General features: G+C 36.0%; 1 protein-coding gene across 7 annotated transcripts in view; it reads left to right on the top strand.

The window, feature by feature from the left end:
* The window catches only part of ZZZ3 (zinc finger ZZ-type containing 3), a 74,922-nt gene that overhangs the window by 23,294 nt on the left and 29,850 nt on the right, over window positions 1–21,778 (top strand). For 3 of the 7 annotated variants that reach the window (XM_040987299.1, XM_040987301.1, XM_040987300.1), the window contains exons 2-5: window positions 5,674–5,801; window positions 5,879–5,945; window positions 7,370–7,522; window positions 12,871–14,420. In XM_040987299.1, the coding sequence (XP_040843233.1) occupies window positions 12,922–14,420 (1,499 nt within the window). In that variant the 5' untranslated portion in view covers window positions 5,674–5,801; window positions 5,879–5,945; window positions 7,370–7,522; window positions 12,871–12,921. Of the gene's footprint in view, window positions 1–5,580; window positions 5,802–5,878; window positions 5,946–7,369; window positions 7,523–12,870; window positions 14,421–21,778 lie in introns of those variants that run through there. The other 4 variants (XM_040987305.1, XM_040987306.1, XM_040987302.1 and 1 more) reach the window with 4 other exon arrangements.

Genomic DNA, 21,778 nt, shown 5'->3' with positions numbered 1-21,778 from the left:
ACCTCTGGGGTCCTGTGATGGCTTGGTGGCTAAATTCTCACCATGCATGTGCCATCTTTTCCAATTCCACCCATTGCCTAGGGAAACGGTAGAGGATGGCCCAGATCCTTGGGACCCTACTTACACATGGGAGATCTGGAAGAAGCTCCTGGCTGCTGGCTTCGGGTTCTCAGCTCCGTTTGTTGCATCCACTTGAGAAGTGAGCCAGGGAATGCTCCGCTTTATCTGCCTTTCCTTAAAACTAAATAAATCTGTAAAAACGATTTTTTAAAAATGTAGATGGAATGCCATACACACAGAGGTAGCTGTAGAGATAGAGATCTTCTGCTGGTTCCCTTTCTAAGCTTTGTGAAAGCAGGAACTTTTGATTTGCCTTTGTATTTCCAATGTCATAATAGTGTCAAGATTACAATTGGTTCTAATTAATGTTTCTTGAATGGATGAGAATGAATGACAAAACTTGGATTGTGTCACTTACAAACTGTTTAAAGTTTCCTTAGCTTTATTTATTTGAAAGGTAACATGTTGTGTGCACATGAAGGGGCGGAAGGGAGGGAGAGAGAAAAAAAAATATCTTTGATCTACTTACTTGCTTCTGAAATACCTACAACAGTCAGAATTGGACCAGGCCAAAATCAAGAGCCAGGCACTGCATACAAGTGTCCTTCGTGAGTGCGAGGGACCCAGGGTGCACGTGAGCAGAAAGCCGAGTTGGACGTTGAAGTGGGACTCTATCTCAGGCACTCTGCTACGAAGTTCTGGGGTTGCATGTGATGTCTATCTGATTCACTAGCGTGCCTGTCCTCTGCTTAATTTTCTTCTTTGCCTCAGTTGTATTTATTATTATATAGTTTTTTCCCTTTTGTACACAATCACATTCTTCAGACAGCAGCCAGAATGATCTAAAAAAGTATACTGGGTTGTCTTATTCTCCTCTACAAAATTTCTTTGTTATAACAAATGATCATATACAGTAAAATTTAAAGATACAAAGTAATTCCAGTTCAAATTTTTACAGTAACCTGCAAAGCTCTTCCTCGCCTGCCACTGCCTGCTTAAAAGCTTATGTTATGTTGCTTTCTTCCCAGCCAGTAGGTTTCCAGTTCTGACATGTTTTTCTACTTCACTGCCTCTACAAATACTTTTCTATAATCTTTTACTCTACTAATTTATCCTTCATACATTTTGTTAGAATAATCTCCCAGTAGAAATGTTTAATGGATATTTTGGAGGTGCAAAAGAAATAAAAGGTAAAACAAGCCTTGCTATCAGATAGTTTGGGTACATGATGAGAGTAGATGAGCAAGAGAACAGGCTATCTTAGAATGTTTAAAAGAGGGTGTATCAGCTTACTGTCATGAAATCCTGTTACCCTTATTTTTAAGCAGAATAGCTTTATTTTTTTTCTGTTTCTCTAGGGTATAATTTAGTTTATGCCCTAGGGATAATAATGCCTTCACTTTGAAAAAATGAAAGTTTAAAAAGCAGAGATGTTTAGTAGTGTTAAGACCTGTTTACCTCTTAGAAGAGATGGTTGCTTCTGATCTGTAACTTGAAAGTTAAGATAAATGTTAGGTCTGCAAAGAAAGGAAGGGAAGGATACTTCAGAAAGATAATTTAATTTAGTATTGGGTGTTCATTGTTTCATCCTTGGAACACTTACTTAAGAACATGTACTTGGGCCTCGTGGTTAAGCTGCTGGTTAGAATGTTCATGTTCCTGATTGGATTATGGTGAGTTTGATCTGCTCTTGCTGTTCCAGTTTTCTGCTAATGCAGGTCCTGAGAGGCAAGGATAATGGCTCAGATGATTGCCTGCTTCTGATGCACATGTGAAGGCTGGTTTGAGTTCCTGGTTCTTGGCTTTGAAGTTCCCCCTACCCCCGTGCCAGTATTTGTCATCATTTGGTGATTAAACCAGTTGAAGGGCTCTCACTCTGTTTTATACTTTCTGTCTCTGAAATGAATGTGTGAATGCATAAACAAGTTAATAACATGTATGTCTAAGTTTTGCCATATTTCATGCTGTACGTTTATGATTTGTACAATTTTCTTTACGTATGTTGTGCTTTAAGAAAAGAAATGTATTGTGGCACATCCCATATAAAGTAGTGTATTTTTAATCCAGGCTGCTCTGCTTCCAATCTAGCTACTTGTGAATGCTGGAGGAGGTCAGGTGCTTGGCTCCTTGCCAGCTCTGTTGGAGTTCTGGGTTCCTGCCTTCGGCCTGGTTCAGCCCAAGCTTCGCTGGTCATTTTGGCATGAGCAGACCCTGTTCTCTCCCTGCTTTCCCCTATCTCTGTTTAGTCTTCCAAGTAGATGAAACATAAATAAATGAAAAAATTAAATTAAATTATAAAAATTAAAAAAATAAGACAAATAGAACTGGACTGAATTTCTAATCTATGGAATCAGAAGTTATTGCTTTCTTAAGTGTCATAGGTAACTGGTATTTAGTGATGGTTGGAATCTTACATATAATTTGCTAAGTTGATCAACAAACAATATTTAGGAAATTCATGGAAATGTGTAGAGTAGAAACGCAAGGACTTCAAAAAATTTTTGCACCAAAATAAATTGCATTTTCCACACATTTTCTGAAGTATTCTCATGCTTGAAGGTATTTGTTGCACAGCCATCTGTGCGATCGGATATCTTGAGCATATCCTTTTTTTTTATTTCCTGAACTCCTTTTCTGATCTCCTCCTGCTGTTGCTTCTGTATCTTGCATTCCTTGGTAACTGGGTAAACGGTTGTTGGATCATTATCATGGCTGTACCTGTTTAGAGAATTTTATGAGTTTTTGTTTGTTTCCCTGTTATTTATCTGTTGATACAGAGCGTTGAATCAATCCGATGTACAAGCATATCAACCTTATATTTTTAGGATACATACCAGTTGCTAATGATATTGTTTGAAAATGGATTTTTAAAAACTATTTAGTGAATTTATTTAGGAAGTAAAAAACATGCATTCAACATTTATATTGAATATAAGTGATATTAGAAAATATTAAACCACAGAAAAAGAGATGCTGAAGTTGGTAAACTCACATTTCTTCCATGCAAATATCATTAAGGAAGATAGTATGAGAATGTGTATAGCACAGACCACTGTAGATATTTCTAAAATTTACATAAGAAACTATATGTAATATATGTGAATACATTTGGTGATTTATTAATTTGGTTTCTTAAAAATTGGTTTAGAATTTTGTGTTTTTTTGTCTGTTTTCTTATTTCCGAGGGAGGGAGGGAAGGAGAGGGCAAGAGAAGGGCAGACAATGCGTCCCTCCATCTACTGGATTACTCTTCAGACTCTTGGGGCTGGCACTGTAGGGACAGTGCTTGAAGCCAGGAGCGAGGAATGCAACCCCGCTGACTTTCAATGTGCTGGTGCTTCTTTTAAATTCATACAGTGAAAGTGTACAAATACGATATTTGCACTTACAATAATTGAAGAATGAGGTACTCATTATAAAGCTGTAGAATAACACTGTTTCTATTTTTTTTTCCCAAGCTCTTTTAAAAGCTACAATACCTCATTGTTTTGGTTGCTTTTTAGGTTGGAGCTTGCATTTTCATTTTTATAGTAGTATGATTGTACTCTCTCTATATAATCTGTAGAAGTGTTAATATTTTTAGATTTTCTGTAGTCTTTGAAGTGATTTCTGTGTGCCATGAATCTGAGATCCTGCAATCAGTTTAATACAGTAGTACCAGTGTTAGACTGCAAGCAGAAGAAAAAGTCGTTCTTTTGGGAAGATTGCATTTTGTTATTTGCTTTTGAATACTTGCACAGTAAACAGATTTTACTTGTACATGAAAACAAGCAAAGCTCTGTAGCAAGGCATAGATAGGAAGGCTTTGGTAATAAGGCTTAAATAGTTCATTTCCCATTTTATGTGCTTTTTAAAAGACAGAATAACTAAAATTTAAAACTTTTTGAAGTGTGTTTCTGTATCAGTATAAATTGAATAAAATGAATAACGTATGTATCACAATTCAAATAACCTTTACTCTGGAAAGCATACAAGCATTTTTATAGAATGGTTAAGTTTGAATTATTTGTGCATAAAATGAACAGAATTAAGTGGTAAAAGGTTTTTGGTTAGTTTTCCTCTCTCTCTAAATTTATTCATTTTACTTGTAAGAGTTAAGAGAGGAGAGAGACAGAAGAGATCTTCCATCTCCTAGTTCATTCCCCAAACACCCACTGTGGCCAGTTCTGGGCCTGTCAGGAGCTAGGAGTCCAGAACAACTTCTGGTGCAGGGGCTCAAAGGACTTGAGCCTTTGCAAAGTCCTGAGCCCAGTCCACCAAGTAGGCCATGAACTGGTTCCCAAATGGGATACTGGCCCCACAAATGGGGCATTAGCCGACTATGCTTCCACATTGGCCCCACTAGTTTAATTTTGTTGCTTGAGAAGTCATGATCTTTAGAAATACTAGCATTTGTTTTGTGATGTTTCTTAATGATTTCTAATAGTATTTGCTTTAAATTTTTTTTAAAGATTTTTTTGTTTTAAATTTTATTATTTATTTATTATTGGCAAGTCAGATATACAGAGAGGAGAAGAGACAGAGAGAAAGATCTTCTCTGTCTGTTGATTCACTCCCCAAGTGACTGCAATAACTGGAGCTGAGCCGATGGGAAGCCGGGAGTCAATGAGCTTCCTCTGGGTCTCCCACCCAGGTGCAAGGTCCCAAGGCCTTGGGCTGTCTTTGACTGCTTTTCCAGACTTCAAGCAGGGAGCTGGAAGGGAAGCAGGGCCATCGGGATTAGAACCCATGTCCATATGGGATCCTGGTGCGTGCAAGGCGAGGACTTTAGCTGTCAGGATACACCAGGGCCTCTAATAGTATTTGAAAGAAATAATTGAAGATAGATAACACAACTCTTAACCAGTCTTGCAATGCAACTTTTGACAGATCTGAAGATTGAAAACTAATAGCAAATATTCATAAAACAAATGAATTTGTGGAATAATTCAGGGTGAAACACTGGGGTAGATTAATTTAGAATGCATGCATTAACTTCTTTAATTGATTTTAGTGAATGGATGTTGTTTTGTAACTCATTTTTTCCTCGGCTAGTTGGATTGAAATTATTTGAAAGTTTCATATAATATTTTGTATCACGTGGATATATTTTCGACTCTTGTAATCAACAGTAATGTCTGTTTAATAAGCATATTTTAAAGGACAATCTGTATAGCTAAATTTTGATTAATTTTAATCATGCTATTTATTTCCAAAATATCTTTGACAAGTTAGTATTACAGAAGAATAATGTAAGACAAAAAAGGTTACCCTGAGTGTTACCATGTTTTAAGGTCAAATTTAAGAATTTGAGTTTTTTTAATAGTATTCGTAAGTTGTTATAAACTTATTCCCAAATATTGTCTTAAAACGTGGAAGTGAACTTTCATTTTAACATTTGTAGGGATTTGATTTAAATTTAGCAAACCTGCATGTGGGTACTCTGATAAGAATTGGAAAGTGTTAGCACATCATCTTAAACTGTTGAGGATATCAGACATTTCTTAAGTAAGTATGAGAATTGTGAAGTTTAGGAAATGAATGTTATAGAAGTGTTTAGATAGAACACTTTTATCCACAAATCTGTAAATAGTAACACATGCATAGTGACAATATTGTGGTTTCCCTTCACAGATACCAAGTTTTGCTAGTAGAAACATAGAAATAATTAACCTGAAGTCTCAATGTATGAACAGTGACAATGATGACAGATAAATACAGATGCTTGGAATTCAAATACTAGGCGAAACACTTTTAAAAAGGTAAGAAAAAAACTGTAACCTTAATTAAAGCCCAGTGGGGTTTAGTTAGAAATAATTTACTGAAGTTTCTTTTTCAGTATTACCAGGCTTTTGAGAAGCACATATACAGAATCCTACCTATCTTATTACTGGTAGAACTCAGCTGTAAGTATCACTTCTTCAGTGAAAATAACAGTTGCAAATGTTCTTGCTTGTAAAATAAGTAATGGATGATGTACCTATAGCTTCTCCCACTTAGCTACCCTAATATGAATGACTAGAACTTGATTAGGAGAATTAGAATGGGCATATTCATGTATGCTCAGAGACTTATTGTAGGTTGTGGATCCTCTTTACCAGTGATAATTGCCATTGTACACTACAGAATATAAAGATTCTGCCATATCTGTTGAAAGCTTCAGGGTTGGGTACAAAGGAATAGTAAGTTGGAGTCTTCATTTTTCAAAGAGTTAATTTTCAAGTCACGGATTGCTTTCTGTCTGATCTTATTTTCTGTTTCTGCTCCTATGTTAATTTAGATAACTTTAAAAATTAGCATTGAATATTTCTATTTAGTAAGTTTTCTTGTTTTGTGCTTTTTCAACCATTTACATGGCATATTTGGGAGAAGTAGCATTATAGATACTTGATCAACCCTATTCCACTCTAGCTAGGCAGTAATCCGTTTTTATAAGGAAATAACTCTGGTTTACAGGGCTTGATAATTACATTGTTTACATTTTAATCCTTTATGAAAAACGGCATCATTTTTAGAATACCTACTTTTGTGCTTATTAAAGTGACAGTGGCAGTTATAAGTATCTGCTGGTCTTCTTCCTGGTGTTCCTCCTTATTTCCAAATTGACTGACAATCTTCATAGCCCGTTTAGCCACGTTGTACATTCTCTGACAAGGATGTCATCACATAATATTATAAAGTAAAATTGTAACTAAGCAGACTGTTTCAAGACTTTGAATGTAATTGGGATAATTAAAATATCTAGCTAACTGGGTACTAAAAACAGAAAATCCTGCTTTTGTCCTTGTTGAAAATCCATTTGCTAAAAATAATAGAAATTTCCTTCAGTAATTGAGTCTATGGTACTTTTAATATGCATTAAGGTTATCCTCTAAGTATGGAAGACTTGGTTTCTTTGGTATGTATTAAATGTTTTTTGTTATTCAGTTCCCAGTTTTATGTACATGAAGTCCAACTTTTGGGAGAGTCTTCTAAAATTAGATTATAAATTTCATAATGAGAAATCATATCTAAGGTGACCCTTAGATCACCAAAAAAAAAAATTGTTAGAGCTGTTGCCTGAGATGAACGGAGTCACAGTTTGACTTCAACTAATGTTGCTGTAAGAATTTGGTGTCTATCAGGCTCTCTCTGTTTTTGTTGGTTTCTGGCAGTCCGATTTCAGTTTCTTGGTATCCCCAATGCAGCAGTTACCAAGAGGCATCACAGGTATTACCATGAACACATTCTGTTACCTGCTTTTCCTCTTGTCTTAGAAAGACTGAATCTTTTAGCTTAAGTTAATTTTCCTCTTTAATTCTTTTTTTTTTTTCATCATTTTATTTTAAAGAAAGGAGTTTAAAAGGTTCTAGTATTCTCCATGGCTGAAGCTGAGAGCCTGAAACCCTGATGCTTAAGCTCTATTCTAGATCGTAGCTTCAACTACTTCAGGATATAAGGAAAGAGATAATATTTCCACAATGATAGATCTTTGGTTATTCAGGTAAGTTATTTAGTTTTGCAGTAATGAACACAGTTCTATTAAAAAATCTTTTGGATGCAGGGGAGTTTTTTTTTTCCCTACATTTCATCATTTGTATGGAAAATTGCATAATTTGCCTGGGTACTTACAGGAGTATGGAAACATAGGGAATGGATTAGGGATAAAATATTTTCTTACTCTTTTCCCAACAAGGAGATAGATGAATTTAACACACTGGACTCTGGGTGGTTAAACCTATTTTTGAAACTTAGGGGACAATATGGAAGTCCTTGACTTCTCTTTTTTCCCATTTGTGTTCTAAGTATATATTCATGCAGACCAATTGATCTGTGTATTCCTGTATTTCATTTCTGAAGAAGACAGAAATTCCTTTACTTTTTATCAGATTTTATTTAGCATTTTGAAAGGCAGAGGCCAAGAGAGAACGAGCGAGAGCAAACTTCTGTTCACTGATTCCTTACCCCAATGGCTTTAATGGCCAGCGCCAGTGCAGGCTGAAGCTAGGAGCTCAAAATGCCATTCAGGTCTCCCACACAGGTTGAAAGGGCCCTAACTGTTGGGCCATTCTCGCTATATGTCTGGACACATTAATAAGGGGCTTAATCAGAAGCAGAACATCTAGGGCTTCAAGTGGTACTCCGATACAGGATACCAGCGTTTCAAGTGGCATGTTAAGTTGCTGAGCCACACTACCATTGCCTCAGAAATCTGTTACATAAGACAGTGTAAGTGCCTGCTGGAGTTTCTGGAGTTTGAAGAGACAGATATTAACAACCTTTTTAGTTTACTTCCCACCTCCATCAAATTTCACTTTTCTGTTATTAACCTTAAGCATTTTGTGATAATTACAGGTCTGAAGTAATTTGTCTGAAAAGGATTATGACTAGCATAGACTAAACAATGAGACAGGTTATGTTCTTTCTAGACAGTTAGAGAAAAGCATATTGGTAACACTACATATTCATTGCAGATAATCCAGTAAGAGAGACAAAAAAGCAAATGTAGTGTTACCAATGTGCCTTTTTCTAATATTTGCTCCCTTACTTGCTTTCTTTAGAAAAGCCAATACTTTGAGCAGTGTTTCATTAGCCTGGACAGTTTTTTGTTTCTTATTTTTGCTGTTTACTCATGGAGTTCTGTAGATGTGAGCATAGGGAAGTATAGTTCTACATGAAATAAGGGGTACAGTGTGTGGAATTGTGGGTAGGAATGTGGACAGACTGAAATTTAACAGAGCTTCCTCACGTGCCTTCCTTTGGGGTGAAAACTTTAGGGAGGAGGGCCGACTTATTTCGCTGATTGATTGCATTTGATTTTCTGCGTTTTACAAAAAGTGCCACTATTTAATTGGTTTATAACATTAAGGAAAAACTTGAGTCTAGTGGCTGCATTGGATTTTGCCTATGTGAATGTGTTAAATAATGGTTTCCCATGATTCTAAACGGGGAGTGATTAAATACCTGATTTTAGATGATTACTATTAGCTAACAAATAGGACTATTTTCTGACATGTAATTGAGGAGCTCAATATTTGTCAAAATAGAGTTTTGTGCTCCAAGCATTTTTACTGGATTCTTTTATAAATATTTTGTTAGGCAACTAATGAAGGAAAAGAACTGCTTTAGCATGGACTACTTTGTAAAGGATGACAAAATAATGCTGAGAGAATAATGATGAGTATAGGCTTTTATTTAGTCTTATTCTTTTTGTGAAAATTGAATTTTGCCCTCAGTTTATTAGCTAACTACAGAAAATTTTGCCTTGACATATGTTTACCCAAAATGATAGGAAGAAAATGATACAGTATTTTCAACTTTTGAATTTCTAAGAATTATCAGAAGGAAGATTATTAAAATGTTATTTAACTCTAATGGTATAATTTAATTAGTTTATTGCCCTAAGTGCAGGAAATATGTTCATTCCAGTCAGCAGATTTTTATGATATCCTCTTTGCTGCTATAGGAGAGGTCATAGTCTTGTTTATGATTCTATTTTTATTATTTGAATCCAGTAAAGAATTAAAGGATTTATTATAAACATGTGTAATTTAAATTGAAAAATGATAATTGAGCCTTTTATTAGGATAACTATTTCAGTGTTAAAGATTGTACTTGTCAGCTTCTAAAATGCTCTTTATTCGTGTGAGACTTTGATTTAGTGGTAGATCTTGGTAAGTGTCTACTATTTCTGAGGAAGCTTGCAGGAGATGTAGATAGCCATGGTGATGAGCCTCAGGTCATGTCTTGAGGTGGAAGAGTACAAAATTCCAAAGGATCCTTGTCATTAAACAGGGTAGATTGCTTTAAATAGGGCCGAAGAACGCAGGATTTGAGAACTCTAAAACTTGGCCGTCACTACAGTTATTGTATGGAGTAAAAATAATTTTTAGGGAGGAAAAGTAGCAGAAGCTTAGCATTTTATATTATTGTACTTTTGATATTTAACCTTTTCATATTAATCACTAATTTTTAATTAATAGAATGGTGAATAATTAATATTTGCTGTCAGTATCGGTGATATTTTGTAGATTTTTACATATATATTCTTCATAAGTAGTTCTTAGTATTAGCAATATTAGGTTTGTTTCACTCCCCAAAAAATCTCTGTTAGGGAAGTTTGTGTTATGAGGCAGATTTTGCTTTCATTCAGATTGATGTAGAAAGAGGGGCGAAGGGAAGCGTGCTTTTGGAATGACTTAAGATGTTTATAAAGCCTTTGATTGACATCTCATTTTTTTTTTTTACATTTAAAAAAAAAAGAATTACGTCACAAGACCTTATAGGCTTAAAAGAAAGAGGAAGCAACAGAGATTTTCCATTTGCTGGTTCACTTCCTAGATGCTGCGTGGCAGGTTAAAGTCAGCAGCCAGGGTCTCTGTCCATGTCTTTCTTGTGGTGGATGACAGGTGTCCAAGCATTTGGGTCATCTTCAGCTGCTCTTCCCAGGCCGTTAGCAGAAAGCTGCATGGGAAGTAGAGCTGCTTGCAGGTGGTGGCTTTATCTGCTGTGGCACCATACCATCCCCTAATTCACATTTAATTTTAAAAAGTAAAGGCTAATAGATTCTTTGTGGGTGTGTCTATAAAATGTTATTGCTGCCAGTAATACAACCAAACCATAGATTATAAATACAATTAAGTTTATGTTAAAGAGATTTGCATTTTGACTTTGTAAGTAGCTTATAACTTTGTTTTCTGTATTTTTACAGATTTTAACATTTAAGAATCAGTTTCTTTCAAATTTTACAGCTAAGATTTGGGTATCTAAAACAAGTAAATTAAGTTCTAGTATTTTTCTGTTGTGTTCTTTTAGAAGTATCATTTGAAATTTAAGATTCTTGGTAGTTAAAATAGAAATTTTTGGATTTCATTACTTGTGAATAAAACCAGAAAGACTGTAATATTAAGATATTAGCAAAATATAATTACATATCAGAAGTCCCTTTACTGAATCACCAAGTAGGAAAAGCTTACTGTAAGAAAAGTATTTGTGAGCTCTGATTGGTGGTGTGTACTTTTGTTCTCTTGATTGCTATGACATTGTCTAGAAAATTAATTGTACTCTAATTCCTGGGCTGCTGTGAATCTGATGAGATTTCTTAAAATTACTAATTAAAATTTTTTTCGCATACTTTCACACAAAACTGATTGAACCAAATTACATATTTTCCAGGGTGCTTTCTCACTTGATTCATGGGACAGTAGGGACGAACAGGGAAACATTGTCCTATAATGTTTCTTTTTCGTTTGTGACATTTTGCTTTGTCTTCCAATGTTCTAACCTGTGTACTGTTAGATCCTTCTAATGGAAGCAAAGGATGAAATTGCAGGGACAGAGGATAGGGTTATATGAGAGGAAAGGGCACAAGGCAGGAAGAGTTAGGAGACTGTGAGACTTTGTACTTGTAAGTGTTATCGACCTCTTTCTCTAACCATCTTGTACCTTTTCAAAATTAGACAGAGAAGTAGCAGATGTCCTCTGAAACCCTAACAAAAAAAGAGACTTAAAATGTTAATAGTTCTGTTCTGCTATGTGGGTGAGCCTTTGGAAAATATCAGCAAATTGTTCAGTTTATTCAAATGGATCAGTTAGCTTTTTTTTTTTTTTTAAAGATTTGACATATTGCATTGGAAAGGCAGATTTACTAAGAGAAGGAGAGACACAGAAAGATCTTTCAGCCACTGGATCACATCCTAAGTGGCTGTAGTGACCAGAGCCGAGTTGATCTCAAGCTAAGAGCCCCAGGAGCTTCTTCTGGGTCTCACGTGTGGGTGCAGAATCCCAAGGCTTTCAGCCATCCTCTGCTGCTTCCTTGGGTCACAAGCTGGGGACTGGAGCAGCTGGGATATGAACCAGTGGTTATATGAGATCTTAGCACTTGAAAGGAGAGAATTAGCCAGTTGAACCACCGCACCAGGCCCAAGGGCATTTTTCAGTGTCTCATTTTTATCTTAACTCCAGCCAGTCACACAAGACAACCTGCTTAGTGCCCAAACAATATGTTGAAACTGGCATATATTATTCACACTAGTTTTGAGAAGGATAGGGTGTGACTCCTTTCTTAAATGTAAATATTTGCTCCAGGGTATTATTTTTCATTATCATCTATTCTTTTTACAATATTTGGTCTCACTTGCTGATTTGTGGCTTTATGGCTAGAGGTTGGGAAAGTTTGGGTTTATTTTACTTCGTTCCTAGCCAGTATAAGCTATGGTTGTGATTTCTGTACTTTTATTTAATTAAAAACATTTACTACTGGGAAGTTTTATCAATGCCAAAGTGCTTGGGTTGAAATTCGTTTACTCATTTTAAATAAGAAAGAGCAGAACCTCCCCCTTTCTATGACTTAGGAAGGTTTTCAGTGAACATGGTAAATGATTAGAATATTTTTCTTAAGATTTCGGCTGTATAAGAATCAACATTGTTATTGTAATAATCAAGATGAAATTCCATCTTTAAGATAAGTCTTTTCTGGGTACTTTGTGTGTATCTGAGGGATACATAATGAGCAAGTTGAGGATGATTTTTAGTCACTTTCTAGCTGTGTGTTATGAAACATATTGCTTAAGACTGTCTAGGCCTATCTCATTTGTAAAATAAGGAAGATAGAACTTACCTGAATTATTGTGATTCTTAAGCAACTTAACCTAAATAAAACAGGATTCCTGATGCACTTTAAATGCCATGCAATTGTTAGCTATCAATAATGTTGGAATGGTTATAAAAATATTTTTATTATGTAATTTATTGATATTAGCTAAACTTGGATTGGAAGTTATAGCTTTATGCTTTTGTTTTAGGTATATTAATTATTACCTTTTTCTCATTATTTTGTTTACATTTTTGAAGGTTTCCCAATGAGTGGATCATGATGACCGTAATGTAGGGACTTGCCATAGTATGGCTGCTTCCCGATCTACTCGTGTTACAAGATCAACAGTGGGGTTAAACGGCTTGGATGAATCTTTTTGTGGTAGAACCTTAAGGAATCGTAGCATTGCTCACCCTGAAGAAATCTCTTCTCATTCTCAAGTACGATCAAGATCACCAAAGAAGAGACCAGAGCCTGTACAAATTCAGAAAGGCAACAACAGTGGAAGAAGTGCTGATTTAAAACAGCAAAGTACTCGGGAGTCATGGGTAAGCCCTAGGAAAAGAGGACTGTCTTCTTCCGAAAAGGATAACTTAGAAAGGCAGGCTGTAGAAAATTGTGAGAGAAAACAAACAGAACCTGTTTCACCAGTTTTTAAAAGAATTAAACGTTGTCTTAGATCTGAAGCACCAAACAGTTCAGAGGAAGATTCACCTATAAAATCAGACAAGGAGTTGGTAGAACAGAAGAGTACAGTAGTGGACAATGATGCAGATTTTCAAGGAACTAAACGAGCTTGTCGATGTCTTATACTGGATGATTGTGAGAAAAGGGAAATTAAAAAGGTGAATGTAAGTGAACAGGGGCCACTTAATTCTGCAGTAGTTGAAGAAATCACAGGCTATCTGACTGTCAATGGTGTTGATGACAGTGATTCAGCTGTTATAAACTGTGATGACTGTCAGCCTGATGGGAACACTAAGCAAAATAGTACTGGTTCCTATGTGTTGCAGGAAAAATCAGTAACTGAAAATGGGGATTCAAATACCAAAACTTCAATATTCCTTGATAGTAGGAAGGAGGACAGTTATATAGACCATAACGTGCTTTGCACAAAATCAGAAGTGCAGGTCAAGTTGGAGGACCACAAAATAGTAACTGCTTGCCTGCCTGTGGAACATGTTAATCAGCTGACTACTGAGCCAGCTACAGGCCCGGTTTCTGAAATTCAGTCATCTTTAAGGGATTCTGAGGAAGAAGTAGATGTGGTGGGAGATAGCAATGCCTCAAAAGAGCAGTGTAAAGAAAACACCGGTAACGTCCTGGACGCAGCTCTTCAAAGTATGCCGCTGTCTGGAGAACCGGAACCATCCTCTGTTCTAGACTGTGTTTCAGCTCAAATGATGTCTTTATCAGAACCTCAAGAACATCGTTATACCCTGCGAACTTCACCACGGAAGGCGATACCCAGAGCTAGTCCCACTAAAAGCAGTTCTCCTTGCAGAGAAAATGGACAATTTGAGGAGAATAATCTTAGCCCCACTGAAACAAATCCAACTGTTAGTGATAATGTAAGAGAGTCTCCCACAAATCCTGATGAAATTTCTGAAAACCGAAAGGATAAATGTGACTCTCATAACTATGGAAGTGATGGTCTAAGTAAACCACCCTCAGAGGCAAGACTGAATATTGGACATTTGCCGTCTGCCAAAGAGAGTGCCAATCAGCACATTACAGAAGAGGAAGATGATGATCCTGATGTGTATTACTTTGAATCAGATCATGTGGCACTGAAACACAACAAAGAGTATGTGTAAATATGGTAACCATGAATTCTGCTTTGTTTCTTATTCCCAAACTTTTCACTGTCTTTTCATGTTTGTTCATATTGGGTTTCTAAAAATTATTAAAATTAGTATTAATTTATTTGAAAGGAGAGAGACAAGGAAAGAGAGTCAGAGAACTCCTCTCTGCTGGTTCACTCTCTGAATGCCTGCAACAGCTTTGGCTGGACCAGGCTAAAGCCAGTAGCTCAGAAATTAATCCAGTATCCCTTGTGGATGACAGAGACCCAATTATCGGAGTTCTTATCTACTGCCTCCCAGGATGGGCATTAGCAGGAAACTGGGATTGGAAGCAGAGCCAGGACTTGAATCCAGGCTCTTTGGCTTAGAATATGGGGACTCCAAGTGTTCTAACTGGTTATGCCAAGTGCTCTCCCTTCATATGGTTTTTGTTATAGCTGAAATTTGTGTTTTATAAAAAATTTAAGATAAACATATTGATTTTTTTCAACATTTACAAAGCAGGAGACTTTGAAACTCAATTTCTTATTACTTTATTATAGTAAAAAGACATGTTAAACAAGATTTGGTGTTCTGTTCCAGTATATAAACTAGAAATATGTTGAGTCAATGATACATTTTGATTCAGTTTTACGAAATGTCTATGCCTTCCAGATAGAACAATGAATGAGTGCTTAGATTCACCTAGTTGTGGGAAAAATCTGGCAGGTTATAATTTACTTTATCTTAGTTACATTTATTTCCCAAGTAAAATTTTTATTTAAGAATGTGCTTTGTCTCTCATCTTTGACATTTGTGATTAAGAGAAGTACGTGTTACTGTTAAAACTATTGACAGTAATTAGCACAGTAACAAAGTTACTCTGCTATGTAATTATAAGATATTTAACACAGCTTTTTCTGATACAACAAGGGAAGACTCTGAAGAACCATTGCTTCAGTTTTTGTGTTAGACACCCTTTGTAATTAATTTTGTTTCCAAATTTTTCACAGTTGGAGGTAGCTCTGTTTCGTGATCCTGAAAGGAACTGTAACACAAAGTGCTTATCATAAATGCCTGATCGGCAATAGCAAAAGACAGATTTACATAATGTTAGCCATCTATACACCTATAGTATATAGACTTTAAAATTTACAAACACATAAATAAGTGTGTGTAACTTATTTGGAAGATAAAAAGCATGAGAGTGAGCACACCAAATGTTCTAAACAGCTAAGACAGGGCCAGGCTGAAGGCAGGAGATGGAAACTCGTTTCCTGTCTCCCATGTAGGTGGTAGTGACCCAAGAACCTCAGTCATCACCTGCTTCCTCTCAGGGTGCTCACTATTGGATTAGAAGCAGAGCCAGCACTTGAATCCATAGAGTCAGATCGGGATGCAGGAGTAGTGATTTAAGCATCCACTACTTGCCCACCCCCAGGAAGAGTTGCGGTCAGATCATATCACTTGGGCAAAAATACTTTGGTTTAAGAACTTAACAAAAATAATTTTGTATGAGCATCTTTTAAACACATAGTGCAGGTTTTAGGAGTCTCAGAACCAGCTACACAAGTGATGGCTGTGAGGTGCTTATGCTATGATTCTAGCTCCTTGACGAGGGTTCTGAATGATGATATTTCCATAAAATAATATTTAAAAGATAGTAGCCATAACATTTAAAGGATGATGTTCTGCATTAATAACATTTCATGCTTAAAAGTGATCAGTTTATGGGTATTTTGTGTAAATAAAGTCTTTGCAATTTGGATGGTGCTTGCTTTAGATAGTATTCTCAGTGCTTCATTGGCTAATTTTGCACAAATTTGACTCTTTTTGGGGCTAGGTGTTGCTTTAAAATGTTGGCACTTCATTTGTAAACCTTTTTTCCTCCAAATTTGGGAGAAATGAGATGGCGAGGGGACATGGTAATTAGCTTCTTACTGATAATTTAAAGAAGTTTGGGACCAGAGTATTTTGAAAGGTGTAATCTCTTCTATAAAAATCACTTTCTCTTTCTTTTGATCCCATTCTTGAATGTATATAGAAGATTTATTTATTTGAAAGAGTTAAAAGGAGGAAAGACAGATCAACTATTTGCTTGTTCACACCTGGGGTTGTTGCAATGGCTGGCGCTGGGCCTGGATGAAATCAGGAGCCAAGAGCTTCATTTGTGAGTGGCAGGGGCCAAATTTTTGGTCATCAACCATTTTTTTTCCCAGGCCATTAGTAGGAAGCTGAATTGGAAGTGAAGCAACCAAGACACAAACTGGGTCCTGCAAAAGATACTGGCATCATAGCTGGCTAATTTACTTGCTCTGCTACAATGTAGGCTCCTATTCCTTCATATATGTTGATAATATATATTTATATGACGTATATTTTATCTTGAGCTCTGATGATTTACTGTGATACTGGCATTTATCTTAAATGTCATCATTCAAAATAGTGTCGTGACATAGCTGTTCAGAGCTTTCAGGTCTTAGATAATACGATTTGATCAACTACATTTGAATTCTCTTCCAAAATTCAATTTAAATGGAAAGGCAATGGATAGCTTCATTTAAGAATCTTTGCTTCTAAATGTAAACTTTAGTGAGTAGATATAATAAAGTTCTAGATAATGAACATGTGTTTTGCTTCGGTACTCCATGTAGAGAAGGTACACGAATGCATTACTTAGGAACTCTCCAATTGGGAACCTTAATTTTAAGGCATATTAAAAATACTTCGGGGCTCTGTGCAATAGCCTAGTGGCTCAATCCTTGCCAGGCAACCACCAGGATCCCATATGGCCCTGGTTTGTGTCCTGGCTGCTCCACCTCCATCCAGCTTCCTGTTTGGGACCCTGCACCTAGGTGGGAGACCCCAGAAGAAGCTCCAAGCTCCTGGCTTTGGATCGGCACAGCTCCGGGCATTGCAGCCACTTGGGGAGTGAACAGTGGACAGAAGATCTTTTCTCTTTGTACCTCCTTTCTGTAAATTTGCCTTTAAAACGAAAGTAAATAAATCTTTAAAAAAAAAACCTATGAATTTTAATATTAAACCTGTTTTTTGAAAATGCTAATGATATTAAATAGTTACCATATGTTGTTCTGTTGCAGCATGCTTATGTGCTGATTAGTAAAGCATTTGGTATTTTCATTAACAGAAATTTCGTAGGGAAAATTTGTGTTTGTGTGTGTATAAATGTATTGATTTTCTGAGATTCTACTTTTATTGTTGACCAAAGTGTTGTCTATAAAGGAGACAGAAACACTCTATGCCTAGGGATGGATTTTATGCTTTACACTTTACAAAGCAAATTCATACAGTTTTTCATTTGTTACCCATGACAATTTAGAAGTAGACAGTGTAGATGTACTATGTAACAGACTTTTCCTAATTCATGATTAGTGTATTTTTATTATTTGTAATATCATAAATTACTTATGGGACCAAAATTGTTAGGCAGAGCTGTGCTTGGCAGCCTCATCCTTTGAGGAATTGCTGCGTAGACTTGGGTTTCTACATAAAGAACCTTTAGAGTAGATCTGAATTTGCTGCAGCCAAAAATTCTCTACTCTGAGATTGATCTCTATAATTACAATTATGTTTTGTAATCAGAATCAGCATTATCGGTAAGTAACCTACTTCACTTAATGAAATATTCTTGTTTACCGTTTTAAAGTATATAGAAGACCTTCTTTGTCTCTCCTTCTCTTTGTTAAAATCTGCCTTTCAATAAATAAAATCTTAAAAAGAAAGTGAAGCTGGAATTGCAGCAGCTTTACTTGCTACATTGTGATGCTGTCCTTGCATTCATTGATAGATCTTAAGGACTCTGAAAATATGAGCATTAGATTTTGTTTAAATTTTGTTTGGAGAGAAGGGTTTCTTTTAATGCTTTGATGTCAGCGTAAGAAGTGAGATTTTTAGAAAATTATAATCAAAACTTGATGTATCTTTTTGATTGACAAATTGTTACCTGCTATAGAAGTTATTAAAAATTGTTGTCTAGCTGTAACCCTGGGTACTGTCTTCTGTCCCAATTTTCCTTACTGTTCCTAGCATCTGATAACCTTTTTTAGATTTCTACTATGTCATCGCTTCTCGGCCTTTTGGCTAACATCAAGTGTAGATTTGTACTATGTCGTCTTAATACAAATTTTGGAAAGTACAAATGTATGTAAAGAACCTACTTAAGTAACTGTGATGTTTCTTACAAATACTTTTTTAGGTACTATAGTATTCATATAAATAATCTTTAAACATTTTTGAAACATTCCTATTTAAATCTGGAATATTTATTTACTTAAATTTTACTTTCACATTATTTACAGAGCCAGCATGATTGAAATGTTTTTAAGGAGAGTTCCAGCCCCGTTCCAGTGGCTTGTTTTAGGCTGTGGCTTATTGCTGAGCAAACATCTGAAACTTTTGTGATTGTTAACTTTCCTCATCTATTAGGAAAGTTGGCATTATGTTATTTCTGTTATCCTGGTTAATGTGTCACATACATAATTTTGACTTAGTAGTTTTTGAATGCCTATATAAGAAATATAACTTTGTTTGTTAACAGAATGAACCTAAAGATGTTATTCTGTAAAATGTATGTATTGTTTTAGTATCAGAATGTTTTGTTTGGAATGAACCTTGGAAACATCATTGACAGAAGGCAAAAACAGTATATGAGATCACTTACATGAAATATGCAGAATAGGCACATTTATACTTGCAGAAAGCAGATTAATGGTTTCCAAGGATTTCGGAGAAGACAAGAAAAAAAGGTGATTGCTTAATGAATATAGGGTTTTCCTTTTAAGGTAATGATAAGTGTTACGAAATTAAATTGTTGTGCTGCTTATATAACATGATTTTGTCAGATGCCACTGAGCTATACTACCCTTGAGAATCACTAAAATGTCACATTTATAATATGTGAATTTTACAAGTAAAAAATGCAAAAAATGTAAGTGCAGAGAGTTTTATATACTAGAATATGCTGGAGTCATTTCACTGAGAATTAGGAAGAAAATACTATTTACAATTTTTTCTCATTATCTGTTTATTGTTTGGAATGTGTCACAATATATGTAAGTGAACTAGAACATTTAATTTGTAAGTAAATATACATCTTGATAAAAATAAAATGCATCACAGTAATAGGAAATACAGCTTCAAGTAAGGAATATACAAACTTGTTTTTATAGGAGGAAATGGTAATTGATGATAATTTTCTGCATTGATATGTAGAGGTGTTTTTACCAAATTCTTTCCAAGTAAATTATAGTACTGTTATATATTTAGGTTAACTACCGAATTACCTGGCATTCACTTCATGGTCCTGAAAATAGTTACTTTTAGCCAAATTATATAATTGGGTTGACATTTTTCACTATGACTGTTGCTTCTAAGAAGAGCACCAAATTTGTTTTCAGAGTAAGACTTGTGAGTATTTCTTATACTGGGAGTCTGTGAATCCAATAATACAATGATAAGAAATAGGAATGCTTAAGTATTTAAAGAAAATGATTTTTTGGAGAAAGAATCATGGTTACTTCATGGCAATGGTAGGTAGATGCCTGAAGGATTAATGAGTGCTTTTCAAAAGTTTATTATTTTATGTATGTATTTTGTAAGGCAGCATTGGAGGGAGAGACAGATCTGCGTCTGTTTGCTCACTCAGCAAATGGCTCATTGGTCAGGGCTGGGCCAGGTGGAAGCCAAGAGACCAGAACTTCAACAGGGTTTCCCACATAGGTTGCAGAGCCCAAATGCAAGACATCCTCCACTGCTCTTCTCAGTGTGTTGGAAGTGGTGCAGTTGGGAAATAAGCGGGTACCCATGTGGAATGCTGGCATTGCAGGAGGAGGTACCTGCATAAAATGTGTGGTTGAGAGTTATATGAGAACTAGGAAACTAGTACAGTTTCCTTCTACCCTGCTTTCTTCTTTCCTGGGTAAGTTTGCTAAATAGATTTGGTATGTTTACTGTGATTAATGCATTTGATACATTTTTATTTGAAGTCTGCATTTTGATAATCAGAGTTCCTTAGCTTTTTACCTGTTGTAATTTTAAAGATGTTGGGGAATGTCTTAAAAAAAATTGTCAGCAATTTGTAAAAGGAAGGAGTTTTTAAATAATTCTTTATTATCTGTTCAAAGTTCTTTCAAAACAGAATTATTTTAGGTGTGTTAAGATGTTTATCATGAGAACAAAAATTTGAATAGTAACACATTCCCTTGTCTTTGAGTTTCAGTATAAAATACCCTGTTAAAATTGTTTTCAATGGATTAAAAAAGTGGTAAGTTTTTTATTATGGAGTTAGGGGAGCCTCATTTCTTTTTACATTTCCTGTTTTCTGAACTGATTTTTTTCTGTATAACCAAGAAATGCTTTAATAATAACATACGTTCAATTTACTCTTGTAAAGATAAAAGTGACATGAAGACTGTTTTCTTGTATTGTGCTAAGGAAGGTAGAGCACTCAGTTATAGAATCAAGAGATAATAGCATGAGTCTTGGCTCTTAGCTGGGCAATCAGGAAGAAGTCGTTTCATGTCTTTGAACTTCTTGAGTTGTGAGATAGAGGTTGTGCTTATTCTTGACATAGTACCCATAAATCTAGTATTTTAGTAAGAGGCACCTATACTTGCATAATTTTGCGTAAGATTTTTCTCCTAATCATAGGGTTTAGTTGCCTTTGCAGCATTGAATGTCTTTTTTAAAGGATTAATTTATTTTTATTGGAAAGGCAGATTTTACAAGAAGGAGAAGGAGATAGATTTTCAATCCAGTGCTTCACTCCACAAGTAGCCACAATGACTGGAACTGAGCACATCTGAACATAGGAGCTTCTTTGGGTCTCCCACAGAGGTGCATGGTCCCAAGGCTTTGGACTGTTCTTTTTTTTTTTTTTTTAAAGATTTATTTTTTATTATTTTTTTTATTGGAAAGGCGGATATACAGAGAGGAGAGACAGAGAGGAAGATCTTCCGTCTGATGATTCACTCCCCAAGTGAGCACAACGGGTCGATACTATGCCGGTCCGAAGCCAGGAGCCTCTTCCGGGTCTCCCACGCAGGTGCAGGGTCCCAAAGCTTTGGGCCGTCCTGCACTGCTTTCCTGGGTCACAGGCAGGGAGCTGGAAGGGAAGCGGGGCTGCCGGGATTAGAACCGGTGCCCTAATGGGATCCCGGGCATGCAAGGCGAGGACCTTTAACCACTTGCGGGGCCCTGGACTGTTCTTTACTGCTTTTCCAGGTCACATGCAGGGAGCTGAATGGGGGGTGGAGCAAACAGAGCATGAACCAGTACCCATGTGGGATCCTAGTGGTGCAAGGCGAGGATTTAACCAATGAGCCCTTGTCCTGGGCCCTGAATGTGCCTTTATAAGCTAAAA

This window comes from Ochotona curzoniae, unplaced genomic scaffold (genome assembly GCF_017591425.1).
Source record: "Ochotona curzoniae isolate NIBS_2020 unplaced genomic scaffold, NIBS_Ocur_1.0 contig_4612, whole genome shotgun sequence".
NCBI lineage: Eukaryota > Metazoa > Chordata > Mammalia > Lagomorpha > Ochotonidae > Ochotona > Ochotona curzoniae.
The sequence above is the reverse complement of the archived record's forward strand: the minus strand, read 5'-3'. Positions and strand labels throughout refer to the sequence as shown.